This window comes from Bombina bombina, chromosome 2 (assembly GCF_027579735.1).
Source record: "Bombina bombina isolate aBomBom1 chromosome 2, aBomBom1.pri, whole genome shotgun sequence".
Classification (NCBI taxonomy): domain Eukaryota; kingdom Metazoa; phylum Chordata; class Amphibia; order Anura; family Bombinatoridae; genus Bombina; species Bombina bombina.
The window spans coordinates 1,416,629,158-1,416,653,799 of NC_069500.1; the positions used below are offsets into that span (position 1 = coordinate 1,416,629,158).

Sequence of the window (24,642 nt, forward strand, 5' to 3'; positions counted from 1 at the left end):
AATATATGAGATGGCAAGTTTGGCACAAGTTTGTTTTCTATAAAAAGCATTCGGCCAGGCTATAAACATGCTTATCCTATGAAGGGCTTCACGCCGTGTATGTATCCACACAAAAACTAGTGGCCCAAAGGATTTTACACCTTTTAAAATACTTAGTTACTTATTCAGAAAAGGTAAAATCACGAAGCGAACAGCAAATTTAACAATGCTAAAAGTTTAACATATTATCTGGTCTGGAGACTATGTTAATTCTTTATGGGACAAAGGGTATTTTCATGCGACTAACTTCCATTAAGGGACTACTAAAATCACAGGTTAATATTTCTAATCTGTATGTGTGTATTCCAAATATTACTGTCCTCAAATATGTGAGATTGGTTCAAATGTTTATCATCTGGTTAATGTTTTCCCTTAGGTTGAAGTCCCATACATATATGATCCATAGAACCTTACTAAGTGTGTCACTACAGATCTATAGAATATAGGATACCTATTAGCTTGAGAGTTTGTTTAGAACTTTTGTATATCTGCATATGCTTACATAGGCCACTCTAAATTCAATGAGAACTAACAAGGTCTTAGAACATGACTAACATTCTTGAAGCATTTATAATTATTTTATATTATACAGGATATTGTTCATTATACACAGTTTTATTAGACTACACTTGCCATAGTCATTTCTATTTATGTATTGATTTGTTTAAATGTATCATTTGAAGCTGGATGTGAGACTGTATGAGGATAATACACTTCCTATGGAACTTATAGCTCTTCATCTCTATAGTTACTATCCATATAATTTTCCTGTTAGTAGCACCCACTGGTAATAATTTGGGGCATGTTATAATGTATATGTTTGTTTATCACGCAATGTATGCGTTTATTGTGATAAGAGGGATAGTAGATTTTTTCTAGCTAGATATTAGATCTCATACCCTATTAGCCATATAATGCTTATACTTTATACTACACTGCTGTGAAGGGTTCCTCTCGAGCTGGCTGCGGCCGGGGCGGCAAGAGTGGACTTATACTCTCTATGAATTATAACTTGACTCATTATAGCCTGCTGCAAAGTAACTACATAAGTACTAATCTTATAAAGCTGACATATTTCCTTTTTTTCCTCAGTATAGTAGCCATAGACATATTTGTACATGACACTTTTGACTTTAGTCTATGCCACTTTGTATCCTTACTCTTCATAGGACCTAAAACTACTAGCTAATATTTACCTGATATATTTTAGATACTGAGAGTTAGGAAGTCATCATTTGTATTTTTATTATGATCCTCAGGACTATTAGAACGAGGCTTTATAATGAGCACTACACTGACATATTGATCTGCAATTCTACTACTCTACCTAGCCTTGATATGAACCTTTATGGGTTGGCTGATGCGTATATTACCTACCATATATAGTTTAGCTATAGTAACAAGCTGACCCTTATCTTCTGAATATATTCTCCTCTACAAATAATACTAAAGCATACAAGAGATCTGGTAGTATAGGTAGTAGGGTCTGAATCTATGCCATATTAGCATTACCAGGTTTAATCTAGACTCAAGCCCAGTTGATAAAACCCAACCATATAGACGCGTAGTCATTAAAACTCTCTTATAGGACCTACACGTTTGACACAACTTAATATATCTGTAGGGTTATTTCTGATTATACCATGTTAGCTCCCATAGTTCTTTCCCGCCAAATCCGCAACCCCAGATACTGCTTACTTAGTAAGTATAGGAAAATGCATCCTTGGAAAATGTATTATTCTCTAATTCCCTTGACATTCCCCTCAGCTACTGGTAACGTTTCAGGGGACCATATTTCATTAGTTGTCTATATATTTTTGAAGGGGACATACAACTCTAATTATATATATATATTGTTTAAAAAATCCAACATGTGAGGTGTGACACTGTTTACTCGCTATCTTTAAACAGACTATTTTCTTCTGAGACATTCCTATAATTTAGCAGATTTTATAATTCAGCAATATTTCCTACAGAATGGCATGTCTTGAAATATTATTATTATTATATATAATTAATAACATGTTATTTTATGCTATTTATACATTTTGCTGCATGATATGTTTGGAAAATGTAATATATTGAATGTTTATATATCTTCAACACCACAATAAAAAAATATAATATATTTTTTAAAAGAAATGTATGAAGTGGAAAGGATGGCACCAGATTGTTTGCCTTAAAATGCATTGGGTCAGGCTGAAAATGTCTATTCTATAAATGAGGTTAAAGACCTGTATATATCTACACAGAAATGAGTGACCCAAAGAATTTTAACCCTTTTAAAATACCAATTACTTATTCCGATAAGGTAACATATATGAAGTGTCAAGATTGGCACCAATTTGTTTGCCATAAAGAGCGTTGGGGACAGGCTGATAACATGTCTATCCTATGATGGGTTCACGCCTTGTATATATACACACATAAATGAGTGTCTCATAGGATTTTATCCAAACAATCAAAATTGTGCCATGTTTGCCATTTTTATAAAATGTAAGTTTGTTTAGGTTTTTGGAAAGTGTATTATTTTATTTAAAGTAAAAATAATGCTGGATATTTTGTTTATAAATCTTTATTTTGCAAATTGCAATCAGTTGTAGAATAAGACGCTGACTGAATAAGAATCCAACTTCAGCCTTGTACATTTTGCAGCTTTCTTGTTCTTAATGTTCATTTACAGTAGTTACCTTATAAGTGACAATCAGCATAAACCACTGTGAGTGAACTTTAAGAACAAGAAAGCTGCAAAATGTTTAGCTTTCAGAATGATTGTCTATAGGTTGTTTGTTACATTAAGTTGATAAAAAAAAAAACTTTGAGTGGAGGTCACATGTTTCCTGTCTAGAGTTGAGCTCCAGTCTGCAGCTAGACTCCTTTGAGCAAAAGGCTTAAATATCCCTCCCACTTCCCCTATCCCCCAGTCATTCTTTGCCTTTCGTCACTATATGATCTCCACTCTATTAGTAATTATCCCGGTACCTACAGCAGAAAGAGGTTTGGGGTTTTATTCAAACCTTTTCGTAGTTCCAAAGGAGGAGGGAACTTTTTGTCTAATTCTGGATATAAAGTGCCTAAACAAGTTTCTGAGTGTTCCCTCTTTCAAGATGGTGACAATACGGTCAATCCTGCCTCTGGTTCAGGAAGGACAGTTTATGACCACAATAGACCTGAAGGATGCATACCTTCACGTCTTGATTCACATGGAACATTTTCAGTTTCTGAGGTTTGCTTTTCTGGACCAGCACTTCCAATTCATAGCTCTTCTGTTTGGTCTAGCTACTATTGCCAGAACACAAGGTATTGCAGTAGTGCCTTACCTGGGCGATATCTTGGTACAGGCACCATCTTTTCGTCTAGCGGAAGAACATTTAGAGTCCCTTCTCAGCTCAGTCTTCTTCGATCACATTAGATGGAAGATAAACTTGGAAAAGAGTTCACTTACTCCAAGTACAAGGGTGAATTTCCTGGGAACTACAATAGACTCCATATCCATGAGAATATTCCTCACAGATCAGAGAGGTTGCAAACTAACTTCTGCATGTCTTACCCTCCAGGCCTCCTCGAGACCCTCAGTGGCTCAGTGTATGGAGGTAATCTGACTCATGGTTTTCTGCATGGACATCATTCCTTTTGCCAGATTCCATCTCAGACCCTTACAACTATGCATGCTGAGACAATGGAGCGGCGACCATTCAGATCTGTCTAAACAGATTGTGCTGGACAGCCTGTCGAGAGACTCGCTCTCCTGGTGGCTCTGTCCAGATCATATATCTTTTTCCTCCATTACTGCTTTTCCCTCGTGTGGTGGCTCGCATCAAGCAGGAGCGAGCATCTGTGATTCTGATTGCACCATCGTGGCCGCAAAGGACATGGTTTGCGGATCTGGTGAGGATATCCTCATCTCCTCAGTGGAGGTTACCTTGTCGCAGAGATCTGCTGATACAGGGTCCCTTCATTCATCAAAGTCTAGATTCTCTGAGGCTGACTGCGTGGAGATTGAATGCTTAGTCTTAGCCAGAAGAGGGTTTTTTGAGAGTGTTATCGACACTCTGGTTCAAGCTCGTAAGCCAGTTACTCGTCGTATCTACCATAAAGTGTGGAGGACTTACTTGTACTGGTGTGAAGAGCGTGGTTTTTCCTGGCATAATGTTGCCAGAATTTAATTTTTCTTCAGGATGGACTGGAGAAGGGTCTACTGCTAGTTCCCTGAAGGGACAGATATCGGCCCTGTCGGTGTTACTGCACAAGAGATTGGCTGAGCTTCCATAAGTGCAATCCTTTGTTAAGTCTCTGGCTAGGATCAAACCCGGCCTTGGAGTCTCAATCTTGTTCTTAGTGTTTTGCAGCAGGCTCCGTTTGAGCCTATGCATTCTGTTGACATTAAATTGTTATATTAGAAGGTTCTTTTTTTGTTGACTATTGCTTCTGCGCGCAGAGTTTCTGAGATTTCTGCTTTGCAATGTGATCCCCCTTATCTGGTTTTTCATGCTGATAAGGCGGTTTTACGCACTAAACTAGGGTTCGTCCCTAAAGTGGTGTCGGATTGTAACATTAATCAAGAAATTGTTGTTCCTTCCTTGTATCCTAATCCTTCTTTAGCGAAGGAACGTTTGCTTCACAATCTAGATGTGGTTTGTGCCTTGAAGCTCTATTTTCAGGCTACTAAGAAATTCAGACAATCTTCCTCTTTGTCATTTATACAGTGAAGCGTAAGGGGCAGAAGGCTACTATGACTCCCCTATCTTTCTGGTTGAGGAGTGGCATCCGCTTAGCTTATTAAACATTCAGTGTTCTCTGGAGCTTGGGTATAGTTTTCCCAACAGTAAGGAATGAAGTTGTGGACTCTCCCTGCCTTATGAAAGGAAAAGATAATTTATGCTTACCAGATAAATTCCTTTCCTTCCTGGCAGGGAGAGTCCACAACCCCGTCCGTAATTTGTTTTCATGGGCAGCTCCCTTTTTATATTATTTCTTCTGGCACCTTTTTATACCGTGATGTTTCTCCTACTTTTCCTTGTTCCCTTGGCAGAATGACTGGGGGATAGGGGAAGTGGGAGGGATATTTAAGCCTTTGGCTGGGGTGTCTTTGCCTCCTCCTGTTGGCCAGGTGTTGTTTTTCCCAACAGTAAGGAATGAAGTCGTGGACTCTCCCTGCCAGGAAGGAAAGGAATTTATCTAGTAAGCATAAATTATGTTTTTCTTTCATGTAATTAGCAAGAGTCCATGAGCAAGTGACGTATGGGATATACATTCCTACCAGGAGGGGCAAAGTTTCCCAAACCTTAAAATGCCTATAAATACACCCCTCACCACACCCACAATTCAGTTTTACAAACTTTGCCTCCCGTGGAGGTGGTGAAGTAAGTTTGTGCTAGATTCTTCGTTGATATGCGCTCCGCAGCAGGCTGGAGCCCGGTTTTCCTCTCAGCGTGCAGTGAATGTCAGAGGGATGTGAAGAGAGTATTGCCTATTTGAATTCAATGGTCTCCTTCTACGGGATCTATTTCATAGGTTCTCTGTTATCGGTCGTAGAGATTCATCTCTTACCTCCCTTTTCAGATCGACGATATACTCTTATATATACCATTACCTCTACTGATTCTCGTTTCAGTACTGGTTTGGCTTTCTACTATATGTAGATGAGTGTCCTGGGGTAAGTAAGTCTTATTTTCTGTGACACTCTAAGCTATGGTTGGGCACTTTTATATAAAGTTCTAAATATATGTGTTTAAACATTTATTTGCCTTGATTCAGGATGTTCAATATTCTTTATTTCAGACAGTCAGTTTCATTATTTGGGATAATGCATTTGAATATTAAATTTTTCTTACCTTTAAAATTTGACTTTTTTTCCTGTGGGCTGTTAGGCTCGCGGGGGCTGAAAATGCTTCATTTTATTGCGTCATTCTTGGCGCTGACTTTTTTGGCGCAAAAAAATTCTTAGTCATTTCCTGTGTCATACTTGTCACCGGAAGTTGTTTGTATGTGCGTAATTTTTTTGACGTTTTTTTGCACCAAAGATGTCGGCGTTACCGGATGTGGCGTCATTTTTGGCGCCAAAGCATTTAGGCGCCAAATAGTGTGGGCGTCTTTTTTGGCGCTAAAAAATATGGGCATCATTATTGTCTCCACATTATTTAAGTCTCATTGTTTATTTGCTTCTGGTTGCTAGAAGCTTGTTCATTGGCATTTTTTCCAATTCCTGAAACTGTCAATTAAGGAATTTGATAGATTTTGCTTTATATGTTGTTTTTTCTATTACATATTGCAAGATGTCTCAGATTGACCCTGGATCAAAAGCTACTTCTGGAAAAACGCTTGACTGAGTTCAGTCCTACCAAAGCTAAGTTCATTTATTTTAAATGTTATGAATGTTTATCTTTAGCTATGGTTTGTAATAAGTTATTATGATAAACTTTTACATGCAGAATCCATTAGTATTTATGCTTTATATATTGCCATTCTTTTTACATCTTATGTACAAGAAATATTTAGAAGATTTATAAGAAATATTTTTCTGATTCTATTTTAAAGGCTTTGTCTGACTTCGTGCCTTCTAATAAAAAAATTTTTAGGTCTTTTTCACTTCTTTTTTAATTATTGAAGTTTCAAATGACCAACAAAATACTGATTTATCTTTCTCTGATGTTTTTTTCTCATTCAGAATTTTTTTCATCAGATATTGACACTAACAAATCTACTTTTTTTATTATTTTTTTATTAAAGTACATTTGTTCTTTGTTGAAAAGGTGTTGATTATTTTGGATATTAAGGTAACTAGTTCTTTTTCAAGACCACTATTTCTGCTTATTTTTCTTCTGTGTTTTCAGAGGTTTTCTTTCCAATTCCTCATACTAGGGAATGGAATAGGCTGAGAATTTTCTTTTATTCCTTCTTCAAAGGTTTTAAACTATATTCTTTGCCAGCAGTTAAATTCAATTTTGAGGGTTCTCCAATTTATTGGGGCTATCTCTACTCCTACTAATTATGCTATTGTTTCTATAGCAAAATAGTATTTATTTTCCTTTAGATGGTTGTATCTTATTTATGGAAAATTATTTAGTTTCAGGTACTTTTCTTGGTCCTGTGATTTATTTGGATTTTGCAATTGCTTCATTTTGTTCTGTTTACTTTAAGATCAAGTATCAGATTATGATTTATTTTAGCATTGTTAAGGGACAATATTTACTAGACTAGGTGCTGTTGCATTTGTCTTGTTGTTTTGCATTTTTTGATTATGCAAGTCCACTGTATTGACTGGTCCTTTAACTGGACTATCATGCTAATAATTTCATTTGTGTCTTCATTTTATTGAATATTTTCGCAAATGAGGGTTAATCTATGTCTTTAGCTATTTTAGCTAGATGAATTTTGTGTTTTTTAAAAATCCATATTTCTTTTGTTCTAAGATGATCAATTATTTGTTTTATAATTGGATTCAATTCTTAACTGTTACTCTGGGCTTCAAGATTGAGTTCTAAGACTAAAACTTTATGCTTATACTAGTTTGGTTGTTCTTATTAAGGAACGAATTCCTGAATTCTTTCCCAAGTAACATGTTTTTAATTGGAAATTTTTCAGTTCAAAATCAGCTCCCTAAAATTGCGATGTACGTGCCGTATTCCAGCTTGGCTGGCAAGGGGCAGGTTAAGACTTCTTTGAAATTTATTTGATTCTATTCGGTCCAAATTTCTTTGATTTTATTCCAGTAAGGCTAACACTTTCTTTAAGTGTGTTTCGGTCCTGTATATTTTGGGTACTGTTGAAGCATGGCTGGGCACCCATGGGGTTCAAGCGCTGCTCAGACCTGGAATCTTCTGGGGTATTTCTTCCAGTTCCATTTTTAGGAACTGGGTTTTGGAGTTTTATTTAAACTATTCTGCCTTTTTTTGGTCAGTGATAGCATTATTTGTTTTCATTAGATACAATAAATGCATATTTTCATTTTTCTGTTTTCATTCAGATTATTTTCTGAGGATGCGGAATCTCATATGATTCACTTTGCTCTTCAGGACATAGTTAGAGAATCTTTTTTTCAAAAGCTCTTGATTCCTTACACCAGGGTCACCTTTTTTAGGTTTCCAGATAGTTTGTGTCACTGTCTTTGTCTCTATCAGACAAGAGACAATTTTATTGTGTTCTGTTTGTCGGTACCTTTAGTCTCTCTTATTTCCTTCAGTCGCTATATATGCATAGAAGTTTTAGGTCTTATGGCTACAGCATTGGATTTAATTCCCTTTGCTCATTTTCAATAGAAAGAACCTTTCCAGTCTTTTATGCTGAATTATGGTGCAGGGTTTCTAGGATTTCGCATTTTAAATCTTCGAATCCTAATATTTATCTCTCTTGATTTGGTGGTTAAGATCACCATCATTTAGTTCTACAGGTCTCTTTCAACCTGGACCATGATCTCTACAGATGTGAGTCTTTTTGGTTGGGAGGCTGTCTGAGGATCTCTGTCAGCACAAGGGGTTTGGAAATCTCAGGAGGCGAGATTACCATTTGATATTTTAGAACTCCGTGCTTTCTCAGAGTTTTTCAGTTAGTTTCTTTTTGAAGAAGAGACGTTTAATGTTTTTCAGACAATATCACTAATATGGTGTATGTCAATCATCAGAGTAGGACTATCAGTCCTTAGGCTGTGACAGAAGTGTCTCGGATATTAGCTTGGGCTAAATCCAGCTCCTAACTAAATTCTGTGTTTTTTTTCCCAGGTATAGATATTTGGGAAGCGGATTATCTCTGTTAATCAAGCTTTTCTTCCGGGAGAATGGTCTCTCTTAACCAGATATGTTTTTCATCTCATCTGAATAAAGAACTTCCCAGGGGCCTATTAAGGTCCGGGAATCTTCAGGCGGAAGTAGTGTATGCATTGACATTTCTTTGGAATTATCTTTTTGCCTATTTCTTTCCGCCTCTAGTTCTTCTTCCGAAATTCTTATGGAGTATTTGTTTGTTATGCTGGTAGCTCCAGCATGGCCTCTCAGGTTTTGGTATACGAATCTCATTCGGATGGCCAGTTGCCAACGTTGGACACCTCCGTTTAAACCAGACCTTTTCTTTATCAAGGCCTTTTTTTCCATCAGGATCTCAAATCATTACATTTGAAGGGATGGAGATTGAACGCTTGGTTTTTAGTCATAGAGGTTTTTCTGACTCATTGATTAATACTATGTTTCAGGCTCATAAATCTGTCTCTAGAAAGATTTATATTGAGTCTGGAAGACCTACTTTTCTTGGCATTCTTTTAAAATTCATAGAATTTTATTATTTTTCCAGGTTGGTTTGGATAAGGTTTTGTCTTCAATTCTTTGTTAGGACAAATCTCTACTCTTTCTGTTCTTTTTTCACAGAAAGATTGCTAATCATCCTGATATTCATTGTGTTGTACAGGCTTTGGTCCGTATCAAGCCTGTCATTAATTCATTCTCTCCTCTTTGGAGTCTCAATTTGGTGCTGAGGGCTTTACAGGCTCCTCCGTTTGAAACTATGCATTTTCTGAACGTTAATTACTTTCTTGGAAAAGTATTGTTCCTTTTGGTTATTTCTTCTACTCGAAGAGTTTTTTGAGTTATCTGCTCTTTTTTGTGAATATCCTTTTCTGATTTTTCATCAGGATAAGGCAGTGTTACTTCCTGATATTCATAATTTTTTTCAGGTTTTGATTCGTATCAAATCTGTCATTAAGCCAATTTCTCCTCATTGGAGTCTTAATTGGGTTCTGAAGGTTTTTCAGGCTCTTCTATTTTTGAGCATATGCTTGCTCTGGACATTCATTACTTTCATGGAAAGTATTGTTCTTTTTGGACATCTCTTCAGTTAGAACAGTTTTTGAATTATCTGTTCTTTCTTGTGAATCTCCTTGTTCTGATTTTTCATCAGGATAAGGTGTTTTTTTTGCTGTCCTCATTTTAATTTTCACCTAAGTTGTGAATTCTAACAACATTAGTGGAGGAATTATTGTCTTTTCCTTGTGTCCTAATCCTAAGAATTCTTTGGTAAGATTCTTACATTCTTTAGGATGTGGTAAGAGTTTTTTGAAATATTATGTTGAAGCTACTCAGATTTCAGACAGACTTCTAGTCTATTTGTTATCTTTTCTGGTTTTAGGAAGGTCAGAAGGCTTCTGCCATTTCTTTGGCATCTTGGTTAAGCTTTTGATTCATCATGCTTATTTGGAGTCGGATTATTCCCCGTCTCAGAGGATTACGGCTCATTCTACTAGGTCAGTTTCTACTTCCTGGGCTTTTTAAGAATGAAGCTTCTGTTGATCAATTTACAAAGCAATGACTTGGTCTTCTTTGCATACTTTTACTAAATTCTACCATTTTGATGTTTTCTCTTCTTTAGAAGCAGTTTTTGGTAGAAAAGTACTTCAGGCAGCTTTTTCAGTTTGATTCTTCTGCTTATAATTTCAGTTTTTTTCATTATTAAAATTGAAACTTTTGATTTGGCTAGTGAATTAATTTTTCAGCGGAATTGGCTGTCTTTATTTTTTCCCTCCCTCTCTAGTGACTCTTGCGTGGAAGTTCCACATCTTGGGTATTTATATCCCATACGTCACTAGCTCATGGACTCTTGCTAATTACATGAAAGAAAACATAATTTATGTAAGAACTTACCTGATAAATTCATTTCTTTCATATTAGCAAGAGTCCATGAGGCCCACCCTTTTTTGTGGTGGTTATGATTTTTTTGTATAAAGCACAATTATTCCAATTCCTTATTTTTTTGATGCTTTCGCTCTTTTCTTATCACCCCACTTCTTGGCTATTCGTTAAACTGAATTGTGGGTGTGGTGAGGGGTGTATTTATAGGCATTTTAAGGTTTGGGAAACTTTGCCCCTCCTGGTAGGAATGTATATCCCATACGTCACTAGCTCATGGACTCTTGCTAATATGAAAGAAATGAATTTATCAGGTAAGTTCTTACATAAATTATGTTTTTTGTTGTGTAGTAAATTGATATTCTAATGAGGGTTAATTTAGATAGGGGTAATAACTTGGGTGGGGGGAGGTTTAATTGGTTAATGTGGGGTTGGTTACAGGGACTATTTTTTTGTGCTTTAAGTCTCCAATAATACTTCCCTGCTTTGGTGCGTTTGTTACATTTGAAGGGACTCTAAACCCTCTGAGGTTTTTACTTTTCAGCTCATTTATAACTGGCCTCAGCAGGGGAGATTTAGAGTAAAAAAAAGAACCTAGGATAACTCAGTTACAACATGGCAGTGCCAGCAGTGATTTAGTGTCCCTTTAATTATAGTAAAAGGGGTCTGTAACCATAGGGATAATTCCAATCACAACCCAATAAAACATTTTCATTTCTTTTTGCTTTCTTGGAGCTATAACATTTAGCACCCACTCTATACAGATCTCAGCCAACATTTAGAAAAAGGGTCAATTAATCCAATTATCTGGTTAATAAAATAAACTAAATAAGCTAAAGGACAGAGCCATTCGTGCAGGTCACAGAGGCAAATCTCTACCTGGCTGGAATTTAATGTGTCAGTTAAATGGTGTGTGTGGGTCAGTGAAATGCGTTGTTTTAATGTCTTATTCTGTAATTCTCTGTCTTTATCTGTCCTTCTCTTCTCTTATGATCTTATTTGTGTTTTTCCTGCACTCTTCACACTTCAGAGGAAGAGCAGAGAGGTACCGTACCACATTGCGCAGTCACTACCGATCATTGCTTATCTTGTATCCAGTTTCTTTAGGGTTAAACAGATGTATTAAATATAGAACCTTTGATACAGATGCAGTCTCACTACATATACCCACATTACTGTCATTTGCAAAATAAAACTCTTATTAGGCACATTACCCGTGTATTCCTGCATCAGCTTGCACGCATCACTGTCCCTGCATGTGAACTGATTGCTTGACTTGCTAAAGGTCTCTCTCCTATACATTGTTGTCCACATCCGTCACTGATACACATGTATGTTAAATAGCGCACATCTCCTTCCGTGATATACGTGTGTGTGTTAGCTGATAACACACGCTTCTTACATTGTCACAAATTTGCATGTGGAGCAGATAACGTAATATCATATGTGCACATTAGCAGTTTACACTCCTCTGTACCTATGATAATGTGCATGTTACCAGATTACAGCTCTCTCCGTGTGATAATATGTTAATTGATCCAGCATGCCTGTTCTCATGAGTCACATGTGACAGTACAAGAGGAGAGCTAAGTATACAGAAAAGTTATTTTTTATTTACATGTCATACGTGGGCGTCTTCATGCACACCTTTTGGTATATCTTAAATGTTCATGTTAACAGATGAAAAAACATGTGTGTGTGGATGTATGTGTGTGTATAGATATATACAGTATATATATATATATATATATATATATATATATATATATACACACACACACACACCTAAATAACAAGAGTATTGCATTGTGCAATGATACTTGTCTACTTATAAATGTATAGTTAGTCCATGTGTGTGTATGTGTATATATATATATATATATATGTGTGTGTGTGTGTGTGTGTGTATGTGTATATATATATATATATATACATATATATATATATACATACATACATAGATATTTACACACACATATATATATATATATATATATATATACATAAAAACACACGCACACACATCTCTTCCCCGCCTGGACCGTTACATGTCGGATTTCCTCTGTTACCATTTATAACATGGTGCAAGGTAACACGCTCCTTTTCTCATGTAATACCTGTGTATGTTGGCATGCTACACTCACTGTACACTACTCCTCATGCACTTGATGCCGCCTGCTCTGTTATAACTTTCCTTTTATTACTTACACAACAGGGGTGTCTTCCGGACAGACTATGCTGAATGGATCTGGTCCAGTGCAGGTGAAGGATTCTCCACTGTTGCTTCAGCAAATCGATGCTCTGAGGTTCTCTATGAAACACCTTAAACATGAGAACAACCGACTGAAGGTGAGTTTGTGTCTGTGGGAGATCGGCGCAGCACCAGCTGTGCCCTGCGCTACTGCAGTGATTGTGTATAAACACGCATGAAATGCAGGCTGCTTAGTGTCCAGTCATACAAACAGCTGGGGGAAAAGCAGTGCTTAACAACAAATAAATAAAAGTACAGCTAGCTCCCAGTCGTGCATTTCTGCTCCTCCAACAAAGTATACCAAGAAGTAAATTTTATTAAAGAAGTAAATTGGAAAGTTGTTTGGAATTGTATATCTGAATAATGAAATAATATTCTTGGATTTCATGTACATTAAATGTATAAAATTATAAAGTGGGGTTTATATTTAAATGAAAACAATCTATACACTGTGTGTGCAGAGCTCTTCATTAACACATGAATAAATACTCCACTGAACATGAAATCACTCTCATGCCACTAGATAAATAGCATATCTGTATATGGTCTGTTTATATATTTATAGACAGGTCCTATTAATGTTTTATGCTGTTGGTCAACCCTCCCATTTACCCACAGTGGGGTATAAGACTCACTTTTTTCACCCTTTTGCTATTTTCTTGTTTTAATTTTGTATTTACTGGCCCCAAACGCAGGTTTGTTAAAGGGACATTAAATTCAAAATATAGTTTGCCATAAAATAAATTTAAAATGCAGTAGAGTAGTGGTTGCTTTAAAGCAGTTAGAAAGTTGTGAGGTAGTCCTTGCTTGGTTTTATAACATATGTGCTGCCCATGGTTTATAAAGCCAGAGTAGGTTTACTCTGTTCTTTCTTTTTCTACAGGTCTCTGTAAGTAGTACGTGTCCTTTCACGCCTTGTGAGCTGTCTACCTGCCGGACAGCTAGATTGCAGGTAAGTGCTTTTTTGTCTTCTAGGTATGGAGACTGGCACTTTAAGGGATTTCCCTGCAGCTTTTATTTGGACAAAATAAATCCTTAGTAGTGGAGGCACATTTAGTATGTGATTGAGACTTATGGTCATGAAGGAGTTAACCTTTTTAAGATTGGCTCATTATTTTATTTTAGGTAAATAAATCCCCTAATATTATTTATTATTGCTCTTGGACTGGGCTGTGTATTTGGCGCTGTTGTGTGGAAACGATGTGGGAAATAAGTGATTTACTAGCTTGTCAGCTAGTCTCCTCAGAATCGGGGCAGTGTTGTTTCCGGAGGGTAGACTTAGGCTGAGTTTGTCAGTTGTTTCTCGCATGCTTTCCTAGTTCCGCAGCTTGTATTTTCCTCCCGGTCACGTGACCTCCTTCCTTTCCGCCCCTCAGTCTGTCTCGGAGCAGTGTCGGCTGTGACTCTGAACCCAGCGAGTCGCTTCTCGATATTTTGTACAGATTGTTAATACGGAAGGGGCAGGAAGGTGTAGAGGTTAACATTGGTGTAGTTTGAGCGCAATATAAACGCTCTTCATAACTGAGTGAAAACGTTACCACACTGAGTAAAATATCTAAAGTGACAGTACTTTTTCAAATAAACATTTTCTTTTGTTTCTAAATTATTTTTGGGGAGAACATGGAGATGGATCAAGTCTCCCTCCCTTGTGACAAATGTTTTTTATTCTTAGAGGCTCCAATTGTTTTGCCTATGCAATTTTGTGCTTCTTGTTTAGCTAGGACTATAGAGTGTAAAAATAAATTTTGCCCACTGAGCCTAATGTCTCTCAGGATGATGCTGTTCAGGCAATGCCACAGCCTTCTCCTCAAGCGTCCCAAGTCTCTATGGCGTCACATATAGTGCCATGCAGTTCCTCTCAACCTCCAGGTGGAGATTATTTGCCTGCAGAAATTGCTGCTCAGGTATCTTCTGTGGTATTTGCAGCATTATCTGCTTTTCCCATGCTAAAGAGAAAACAGAACAGGAAAATTAGAGATTCAGATAGTAAGGTTTCTGTTCCTCCTTCTGCTACACAGATGGCTCTCCCTCATGAGGAGGATACATTGTTAGCCTCTGAAGTGTGAGATCTCAGATTTGGACAGTATGGTTTATTTATCTGATACTGAAGAAGTAAACTTTAGGTTTAAGCTTTAACACCTTCGTGTACTGTTAAAGGAGGTATTGGCTACTTTAGACGACTCCGGCACTCTTGTCGCTGTCAACCCTAAGAAATCTAGTAAACTTTATAAATACTATGATGTTCCCTCCTCTGTGGAGGTGTTTCATGTTCCAGATTGTGCGACAGAGATTTTTTCACAGGAATGGGAGAAGCCAGGGACACCATTCTCCCCGTCTCCCGTCTTTAAAAAGATGTTTCCTGTCGCTGACTCCATTAAAGATTCATGGCACACAGTGACTAAAGAAGAAGGGGCCATTTCTACTCTGGCTAATAGAGCCACAATCCCTATAGAGGATAGCTGCTCTTTTAAGGATCCCATGGACAAAAATCTGGAGGCTTATTTGAAGAAGATGTGTGTTTATCAACGTCTTCAATGGCAACCTGCAGTTTGTATTGCCACTGTGTCAAAAGCAGCATCTTATTGGTATGACTCCTTGTCTGAATCAGTTTTGGTAGGGACTTTTTTTGGAGGAGATTCAAGACATTATTAAGGCTCTAAAACTAGCCAATTCTGATGCTACCTTGCAAGTTATTAGACTGGGAGCCAAGATCACTGTCCTAGCCCGCAGAGCATTGTGGCTAAAATCTTTGTCAGCTGATGTTAGCTCTAAGTCCAAGCTTCTGGCGCTTCCTTACACGGTTAAGACCTTGTTTGTGCCTGATCTGGCAGAAATAATCTCTGATATTACGGATGGAAAAGGGTCTTTTATACCACAAGACAAGAAGAACAGACCTAAAGGTTGTCAAAGTAATTTTCGTTCCTTTCGTAACTTCAAGGAAAGTCTTCCTCTTCCAAGCAGGAACAGTCCAAGTCTTCTTGGAAACCCAATCAGTCTTGAAACCCGCAGCTGAGTCTAAGTCAGCATGATGGGTTTGCCTCCGGTCCGGGATCGGATCAATTGGGGGGCAGACTTTCTCTGTTCTATCAGGCTTGGATACGAGATGTCCCAGATACTTGGCCTGTGGACATAGTATCCCAGGGTTACACAATAGAATTCAAAACTTTCCCTCCCAGGGGCAGATTCCACTTCTCAAGGTTATCTGCAGACCAGATAAAAAGAGAGGCATTCTTGAACTGTGTTCGGGACCTTTCCTCCCTGGGAGTGATAGTTCCAGTCCCAGTAAGGTAACAGGGCCTTGGGTTCTATTCAAATCTGTTTGTGGTTCCCAAAAAAGAGGGAACTTTTTGACCCATTCTAGACCTAAAGTGTCTCAACAAGTTTCTCAGAGTACCGTCCTTCAAAATGGAAACCATTCGTTCCATTCTTCCTCTGGTCCAAGAGGGGTCAGTTCATGACGACCATAGACCTGAATGATGAGTATCTTCATGTCCCCATCCACAGAGATCATCACAAGTTCCTGAGATTCGCCTTTCTAGACAAACACTTTCAGTTTGTGGCTCTTCCGTTTGGCCTTGCCACAGCTCCCAGAATTTTCTGAAAGGTTCTAGGGGCTCTCTTGACAGTGATCAGGTCTCGGGGAATTTCAGTGGTGCCCTACCTGGAGGACATATTGGTTAAGACGCTATCTTTTCAACAAGCAAACTCTCATACAGAGATCTTGTTGTCTTTTCTACGTTCCCACGGATAGAAAGTGAATCTGGAAAAGAGTTCCCTTGTTCGAGCTACAACGGTAGTTTACTTAGGAACCATAATAGATTCCCTATCTATGAAAAATTTCTGACGTAGGTCAGAAAATCCAAAATTCTCTCCTCTTGCCTCTCTACAGTCTACTATTCGGCAATCAGTAGCTCAATGTATGGAGGTAATTGGTCTGATGGTCGCTTCCATGGACATTCCCTTTGCTCGATTCCATTTGAGAGCTCTGCAGTTTTGCATGCTCAGACAATGGAATGGAGACCATTCGAATCTGTCTCAGAGGATAGATCTAGACCAGTCGACAAGAGACTCTCTTACGTGGTGGTTTTCTCAGGAGCATCTGTCTCAGGGCACATGCTTCTGGAGACCTTTCTGGGTGATTATGACCACGGACGCCAGCCTGCTAGGCTGGGGAGCAGTCTGGGACTCGTTGAAGGCGCAGGGACTATGGACTCAGGAGGAGTCTGCTCTCCCCATAAACATCTTGGAGTTCAGAGCGATTTACAATTCTCTGATGGCTTGGCCTCAGTTGTCCTTAGCACGGCTTTATCAGGTTCCTGCCGAACAATATCACCTCAGTGGCTTACATCAACCACCAGGGAGGAACTCGTAGTTCCTTAGCCATGAAGGAGGTGGCACGGATTATTCAGTGGGCGGAAGATAACAATTGTTGTCTGTCTGCCATCCACATTCCAGAAGTGGACAACTGGGAAGCGGTTTTCCTGAGCAGACATTCCATCCCAGGGAGTGGGCCCTCCATCCGGAGGTGTTCTCCAGGTTAACCCTCGAATTGGGGGTGCCGGAGTTGGATCTGATGGCATCTCGACAGAAAGCCAAACTTCCAAGGTACGGTTCAAGGTCAAGAGATCCGCAGGCCGCCCTGATAGATGCTCTGGCAGTTCCTTGGGATTTCGGTCTAGCATACCTGTTTCCTCCGTTGCGCTCCTTCCACGAGTCATTGCTAGTATCAAACAGGGGAGAGTGTCTGTAATTCTAATAGCTCCTGCATGGCCTCGCAGGATCTGATATGCAGATCTAGTGAAGATGTCATCTCTGCCACCTTGGAGGTTTTCTCCGAGGAAGGACCTTCTTAACTTAGGGTCCATTCCTCCATCCAAATCTCGTTTCTCTGAAGCTAACTGCTAAGCGTGGTTTTTCCGAGTTGGTCATTGAGACCATGATCCAGGCTTGCAAACCTGTTACTCTAAAGATTTACCATAAGGTATGGCATAAATACATTTATTGGTGTGAATCAAAGGACTATTTTTGTAGTAGGGCTAGGATTCCTAGAATTTTGTGTTTTCTCCAGGAAGGTCTGGAGAACTGATTGTCGGTCAGTCCTCTAAAAGGTCAGATTTCTGCATTATCTATTTTGTTGCACAAGCATCTGGCGGATGTGCCAGGTGTTCAATATTTTTTTCAGGCCCTGGTTAGAATTGGGCCTGTGTTTAAACCTGTTGCTCCATCTTGGATCCTTAACCTTGTTCTTAAAGTTTTGCAGCAGGCTCCGTTTGAGCCAATGCATTCCATAGATATTAAGTTGTTATCTTGGAAGGTTTTGTTTCTTGTTGCTATCTCTTCTGCTCGAAGAGTCTCAGAGCTCTCGGCTTTGCAGTGTGATTCACCCTACCTTATCTTTCATGCAGATAAGGTGGCCCTGCGTACTAAGTTGGGATTTCTCCCTAAAGTGGTTTTGGTTAGAAACATTAATGAGGAAATTGTTGTTCCTTTTCTCTGTCCCAATCCTTCTTCTCATAAAGAATGTCTGTTGCACAACTTGGATGTTGTGCATGCTCTAAAATTCTACCTGCAAGTGACTAAGGATTTTCGCCAGTCCTCTGCCCTGTTTGTTTGTTTCTCAGGAAAGCGTAAGTGTCAGAAAGCTACTGCTACTTCTCTTTCACTCTGGTTGAGAAGTATTATTCGTTTTGTTTATGAGACTGCTGGACATCAGCCTCCTGAGAGAATTACAGTTCATTCCACTAGGGCTGTCTCCTTTTATTGGCTTTCAAAGATAAGGCTTCTGTGGAGCAGATTTGCAAGGCTACAACTCCCTGCACACTTTTTCCAAATTGTATACTTTTGCCTCGGCTGAGGCTTCTTTTGGGAGAAAGGTTCTTCAAGCGGTGGTGCCTTCTGTTTAGGTCTGCCTAATCATCTGTGTACTCTAGCTTGGGTATTGGTTCCCACTAGTATTTGATGACGTTGTGGACTCTCTATATAGTAGGAAAGAAATCAAAATGTATGCTTACCTGATAAATTTCTTTCTTTCCGGATATGGAGAGTCCACGACTCCACTCTTAATTTAACACAGTTATTTTTGACTAAACCTCAGGCACCTCTACAGCTTTGTGTTGTTCGTTTTTCCATTTCCCTTCGGTCAAATGACTTGGGATTATGGGTAGGGGAGTGACACTTAACAGCTTTGCTGTGGTGCTCTTTGCCTCCTGCTGACCAGGAGTGATATTCCCACTAGTAATTGATGATGTCGTGGACTCTCCATATCCGGAAAGAAAGACATTTCTCAGGTAAGCATAAATTTTGTTTTTTGTAACTGCCTCAGAGAAGCTGTATTCTATTCTGCAGGATTTGTAACCTACTTGATCAGTGCAGAATTTAATATTTATACAGCTCAGTTTGTCTGCAGGTTCTCACCTTTAGTAAGAATACAGTTATGTGCTGGTATTTTCCTGACGAAGTTCGTCGTTTCACTTCTGACCAGCATGCTCAGGGGTTGCTCATATAGTGTTTAACCTATAAATGCTGTTTCTTACCCATAGGCCAATCACATTAAGGAAGAGCTGTCGGCCTTACCAAGACTACATGTCCCAAAACTGACACTACCCAAAGACCGCCAGCGTGAAGAGGTTATGTCTGGAACGCTGTACCGTAAGACCAGCCAGCTGTTGGACGCTCTGCAGCAGATGAGCGCCAATGCAAAGGTTGTGGATATCACACACAAGAAAGCAGGTGCGGCCCAATACCTAAGTGCGACCTGAGTAGCGCAGTATATTAAATAGCGCTACATCTGTATCGGAGCCGTGACTGGGGTTGGCGTTGTAACAGGAGGGTGATGAATGACGTCAGTTTCACAATAGTGCTAAATGATATTTGTATTCTCATACGATAGAGCTGAATGGTATTTGTATTCTCATACGATAGAGCTGAATGGTATTTGTATTCTCATACGGTAGGGCTGAATGGTATTTGTATTCTCATACGGTAGCGCTGAATGGTATTTGTATTCTCATACGATAGAGCTGAATGGTATTTTTATTCTCATACGATAGGGCTGAATGGTATTTGTATTCTCATACGATAGAGCTGAATGGTATTTGTATTCTCATACGATAGAGCTGAATGGTATTTGTATTCTCATACGGTAGCGCTGTATGGTATTTATATTCTCATACGGTAGCGCTGTATGGTATTTATATTCTCATACGGTAGCGCTGAATGGTATTTGTATTCTCATACGGTAGGGCTGAATGGTATTTGTATTCTCATACGGTAGCGCTGTATGGTATTTGTATTCTCATACTGTAGCGCTGAATGGTATTTGTATTCTCATACGGTATTGCTTAATGGTATTTGTATTCTCATACAGTAGTGCTTAATGGTATTTGTATTCTCTTATGATAGTGCTGAATGGTATTTGTATTCTCATACTGTAGCGCTGAATGGTATTTGTATTCTCATACGGTAGCGCTGAATGGTATTTGTATTCTCTTATGATAGTGCTGAATGGTATTTGTATTCTCATACTGTAGCGCTGAATGGTATTTGTATTCTCATACGGTAGCGCTGTATGGTATTTGTATTCTCATACGGTAGCGCTGAATGGTATTTGTATTCTCATACGGTATTGCTTAATGGTAATTGTATTCTCATACAGTAGTGCTTAATGGTATTTGTATTCTCTTATGATAGTGCTGAATGGTATTTGTATTCTCATACGGTATTGCTTAATGGTATTTGTATTCTCTTATGATAGTGCTGAATGGTATTTGTATTCTCATACGGTATTGCTTAATGGTATTTGTATTCTCATACAGTAGTGCTTAATGGTATTTGTATTCTCTTATGATAGTGCTGAATGGTATTTGTATTCTCATACTGTAGCGCTGAATGGTATTTGTATTCTCATACAGTAGTGCTTAATGGTATTTGTATTCTCATACAGTAGTGCTTAATGGTATTTGTATTCTCTTATGATAGTGCTGAATGGTATTTGTATTCTCATACAGTAGCGCTGAATGGTATTTGTATTCTCTTACAATACTGCTGAATGGTATTTGTATTCTCATACGATAAAGCTGAATGGTATTTGTATTCTCATACGATAAAGCTGAATAGTATTTGTATTCTCATACGGTAGCGCTGAATGGTATTTTTATTCTCATACGGTAGTGCTGAATGGTATTTTTATTCTCATACGGTAGTGCTGAATGGTATTTGTATTCTCATACGATAGTGCTGAATGGTATTTGTATTCTCATACGGTAGCGCTGAATGGTATTTGTATTCTCATACGGTAGCGCTGAATGGTATTTTTATTCTCATACGGTAGTGCTGAATGGTATTTGTATTCTCATACGGTAGTGCTGAATGGTATTTGTATTCTCATACGGTAGTGCTGAATGGTATTTGTATTCTCATACGGTAGCGCTGAATGGTATTTTTATTCTCATACGGTAGTGCTGAATGGTATTTGTATTCTCATACGGTAGTGCTGAATGGTATTTGTATTCTCATACGATAGTGCTGAATGGTATTTGTATTCTCATACGGTAGCGCTGAATGGTATTTGTATTCTCATACGGTAGCGCTGAATGGTATTTATATTTCTTTCTTAAGACACCAGTAACCTCTCCCTCAGCACCGGTATATTTCCCTCATCGCTGAAACATGCACTGGTCACACATATCCTCAAAAAAACTTCCCTTGATCCTACCTCCCCATCCAACTACTGCCCTATTTCCCTCCTCCCTCTTGCATCAAAGCTTCTCGAAAAACTAGCTTATGCACGCCTATCCTTTTTACTTACAATAAACTCCCTCCTTGACCCATTGCAATCTGGATTTCGTCCCTATCACTCCACAGAGACAGCAATTGTTAAGGTTACCAACGACCTACTTAAAAAAAATCAAAAGGCCACTTCTCTCTGCTTATCCTCCTTGATCTGTCCGCAGCCTTTGACACTGTTGACTTCCCTCTTTTGCTTCATACCCTCCAATCCTACGGCATCTGTGACACAGCTGTCATGGCTCTCTTTCTACCTGTCAAACCGTACCTTTAGTGTAGCCTTCTCTTGGGCCTCCTCTGCCCCGTCACCACTTTCTGTCGGAGTACCGCAAGGCTCTGTCCTCGGTCCCCTTTTCTTCTCAATCTACACGTCATCACTAGGTTCCCTAATAAAGTCCCACGGTTTACAATATAATTTGTATGCCAACGACACCCAAATCTTACTTCTCCAGACCTATCTCCTTCCTTGCTAACCCGTGTCACTTACTGTCTTTCTCACATCTCCAACTGGATGTCCTCTCACTACCTCAAGCTAAAACTCTCCAAAACTGAGCTCCTTATTTTCCCCCCTTCTTCAAAACTCTCCACCCCCAATCTCTCTATAACTGTCGACAACTCCATCATTAACCCTACCCCGCATGCCCCTGTATATTAATAGCGCTACATCTGTATCGGAGCCGTGACTGGGGTTGGCGTTGTAATAGGAGGGTGATGAATGACGTCAGTTTCACAATAGTGCTAAATGGTATTTGTACAGGTAGCCCTCAGTTTACGCCGGGGTTAGGTTCCAGAAGGAATGGTTGTAAAATGAAACCCAGTTTATAATGTAAGTCAGTGGGAAGTGAGGGAGATAGGTTCCAGACCCCTCTCAAAATTGTCATAAGTAACACCTAATACATTATTTTTAAAGCTTTGAAATGAAGACTTTAAATGCTAAACAGCATTATAAACCTAATAAAATAATCACACAACACAGAATATATAATTAAACTAAGTTAAATGAACCAAAACATTTGCTAAACAGCATTATAAACCTAATAAAATAATCACACAACAGAGACTTCACTTGCATTTTTCTGCAAATAGTTCTTTCTATGCATTCCAATCTGGACTGATTTATAGACAGGAAGATCTTGTTCCTTTGAAATCTGCTTGATAGCTCAGGTCTGGTTAAACTGAATAATTTCAGCTTGCTTGGCGGACAGCTCCACCTACTGGCTATTTTAATAAATGCACTGCTTCTCAATGCTTTGCAATAGTAGTCACATGACTGGAAAAAAAGGTTGTTATTCTGAAACGGTGTAAATTGAACCGTTGTAAAACGAGGGCCACCTGTATTCTCATACGATAGGGCTGAATGGCATTTGTATTCTCATACGATAGGGCTGAATGGCATTTGTATTCTCATACGATAGGGCTGAATGGTATTTGTATTCTCATACGATAGGGCTGAATGGTATTTGTATTCTCATACGGTAGTGCTGAATGGTATTTGTATTCTCATACGATAACGCTGAATGGTATTTGTATTCTCATACGATAACGCTGTATGGTATTTGTATTCTCATACGGTAGTGCTGAATGGTATTTGTATTCTCATACGGTAGTGCTGAATGGTATTTGTATTCTCATACGGTAGTGCTGAATGGTATTTGTATTCTCATACGGTAGTGCTGAATGGTATTTGTATTCTCATACGGTAGTGCTGAATGGTATTTGTATTCTCATACAATTTTGCTGAGTGGGATTTGTATTCTCGTACAATACTGCTTAGTGTGATTTGTATTCTCATACAGTAGTGCTGAATGGTATTTGTATTCTCATACGGTAGCGTTGAATGATATTTGTATTCTCATACGGTAGCGTTGAATGGTATTTGTATTCTCATACGGTAGCGTTGAATGGTATTTATATTCTCAAACAATTAGCGTTGAATGGTATTTGTATTCTCATACAGTAGCGCTGAATGATATTTATATTCTCATACGGTAGCGCTGAATGGTATTTGTATTCTCATATGGTAGTGCTGTATGGTATTTGTATTCTCATACGGTAGTGCTGAATGGTATTTGTATTCTCATACGGTAGCGCTGAATGGTATTTGTATTCTCATACGGTAGTGCTGTATGGTATTTGTATTCTCATACGGTAGTGCTGTATGGTATTTGTATTCTCATACGGTAGTGCTGAATGGTATTTGTATTCTCATACGGTAGTGCTGAATAGTATTTGTATTCTCATACGGTAGTGCTGAATGGTATTTGTATTCTCATATGGTAGTGCTGAATGGTATTTGTATTCTCATACGGTAGTGCTGAATGGTATTTGTATTCTCATATGGTAGTGCTGAATGGTATTTGTATTCTCATACGGTAGTGCTGAATGGTATTTGTATTCTCATACGGTAGTGCTGAATGGTATTTATATTCTCATACTGTAGCGCTGAATGGTATTTGTATTCTCATAGAATAGTGCTGAATGGTATTTGTATTCTTATACGGTAGTGCTGAATGGTATTTTTATTCTCATACGGTAGCGCTGAATGGTATTTGTATACTCATACGATAAAGCTGAATAGTATTTGTATTCTCATACGGTAGGGCCGAATAGTTTTTGTATTCTCATACGGTAGTGCTGTATAGTATTTGTATTCTCATACGATATCGCTGAATGGTATTTGTATTCTTATACGGTAGTGCTGAATGGTATTTTTATTCTCATACGGTAGCGCTGAATGGTATTTGTATACTCATACGATAAAGCTGAATAGTATTTGTATTCTCATACGGTAGGGCCGAATAGTTTTTGTATTCTCATACGGTAGTGCTGTATAGTATTTGTATTCTCATACGATATCGCTGAATGGTATTTTTATTCTCATACGGTAGTGCTGAATAGTATTTGTATTCTCATACGGTAGTGCTGAATGGTATTTTTATTCTCATACGGTAGTGCTGA

General features: G+C 38.6%; 1 protein-coding gene across 4 annotated transcripts in view; it reads left to right on the plus strand.

The window, feature by feature from the left end:
• DCTN1 (dynactin subunit 1) overlaps nucleotides 1-24,642 on the plus strand; it is a 284,349-nt gene that overhangs the window by 234,700 nt on the left and 25,007 nt on the right. For all 4 annotated transcript variants that reach the window (XM_053704365.1, XM_053704367.1, XM_053704366.1 and 1 more), the window contains 2 exons: nucleotides 12,865-12,998; nucleotides 19,440-19,629. In XM_053704365.1, the coding sequence (XP_053560340.1) occupies nucleotides 12,865-12,998; nucleotides 19,440-19,629 (324 nt within the window). The remainder of the gene's footprint in view (nucleotides 1-12,864; nucleotides 12,999-19,439; nucleotides 19,630-24,642) is intronic.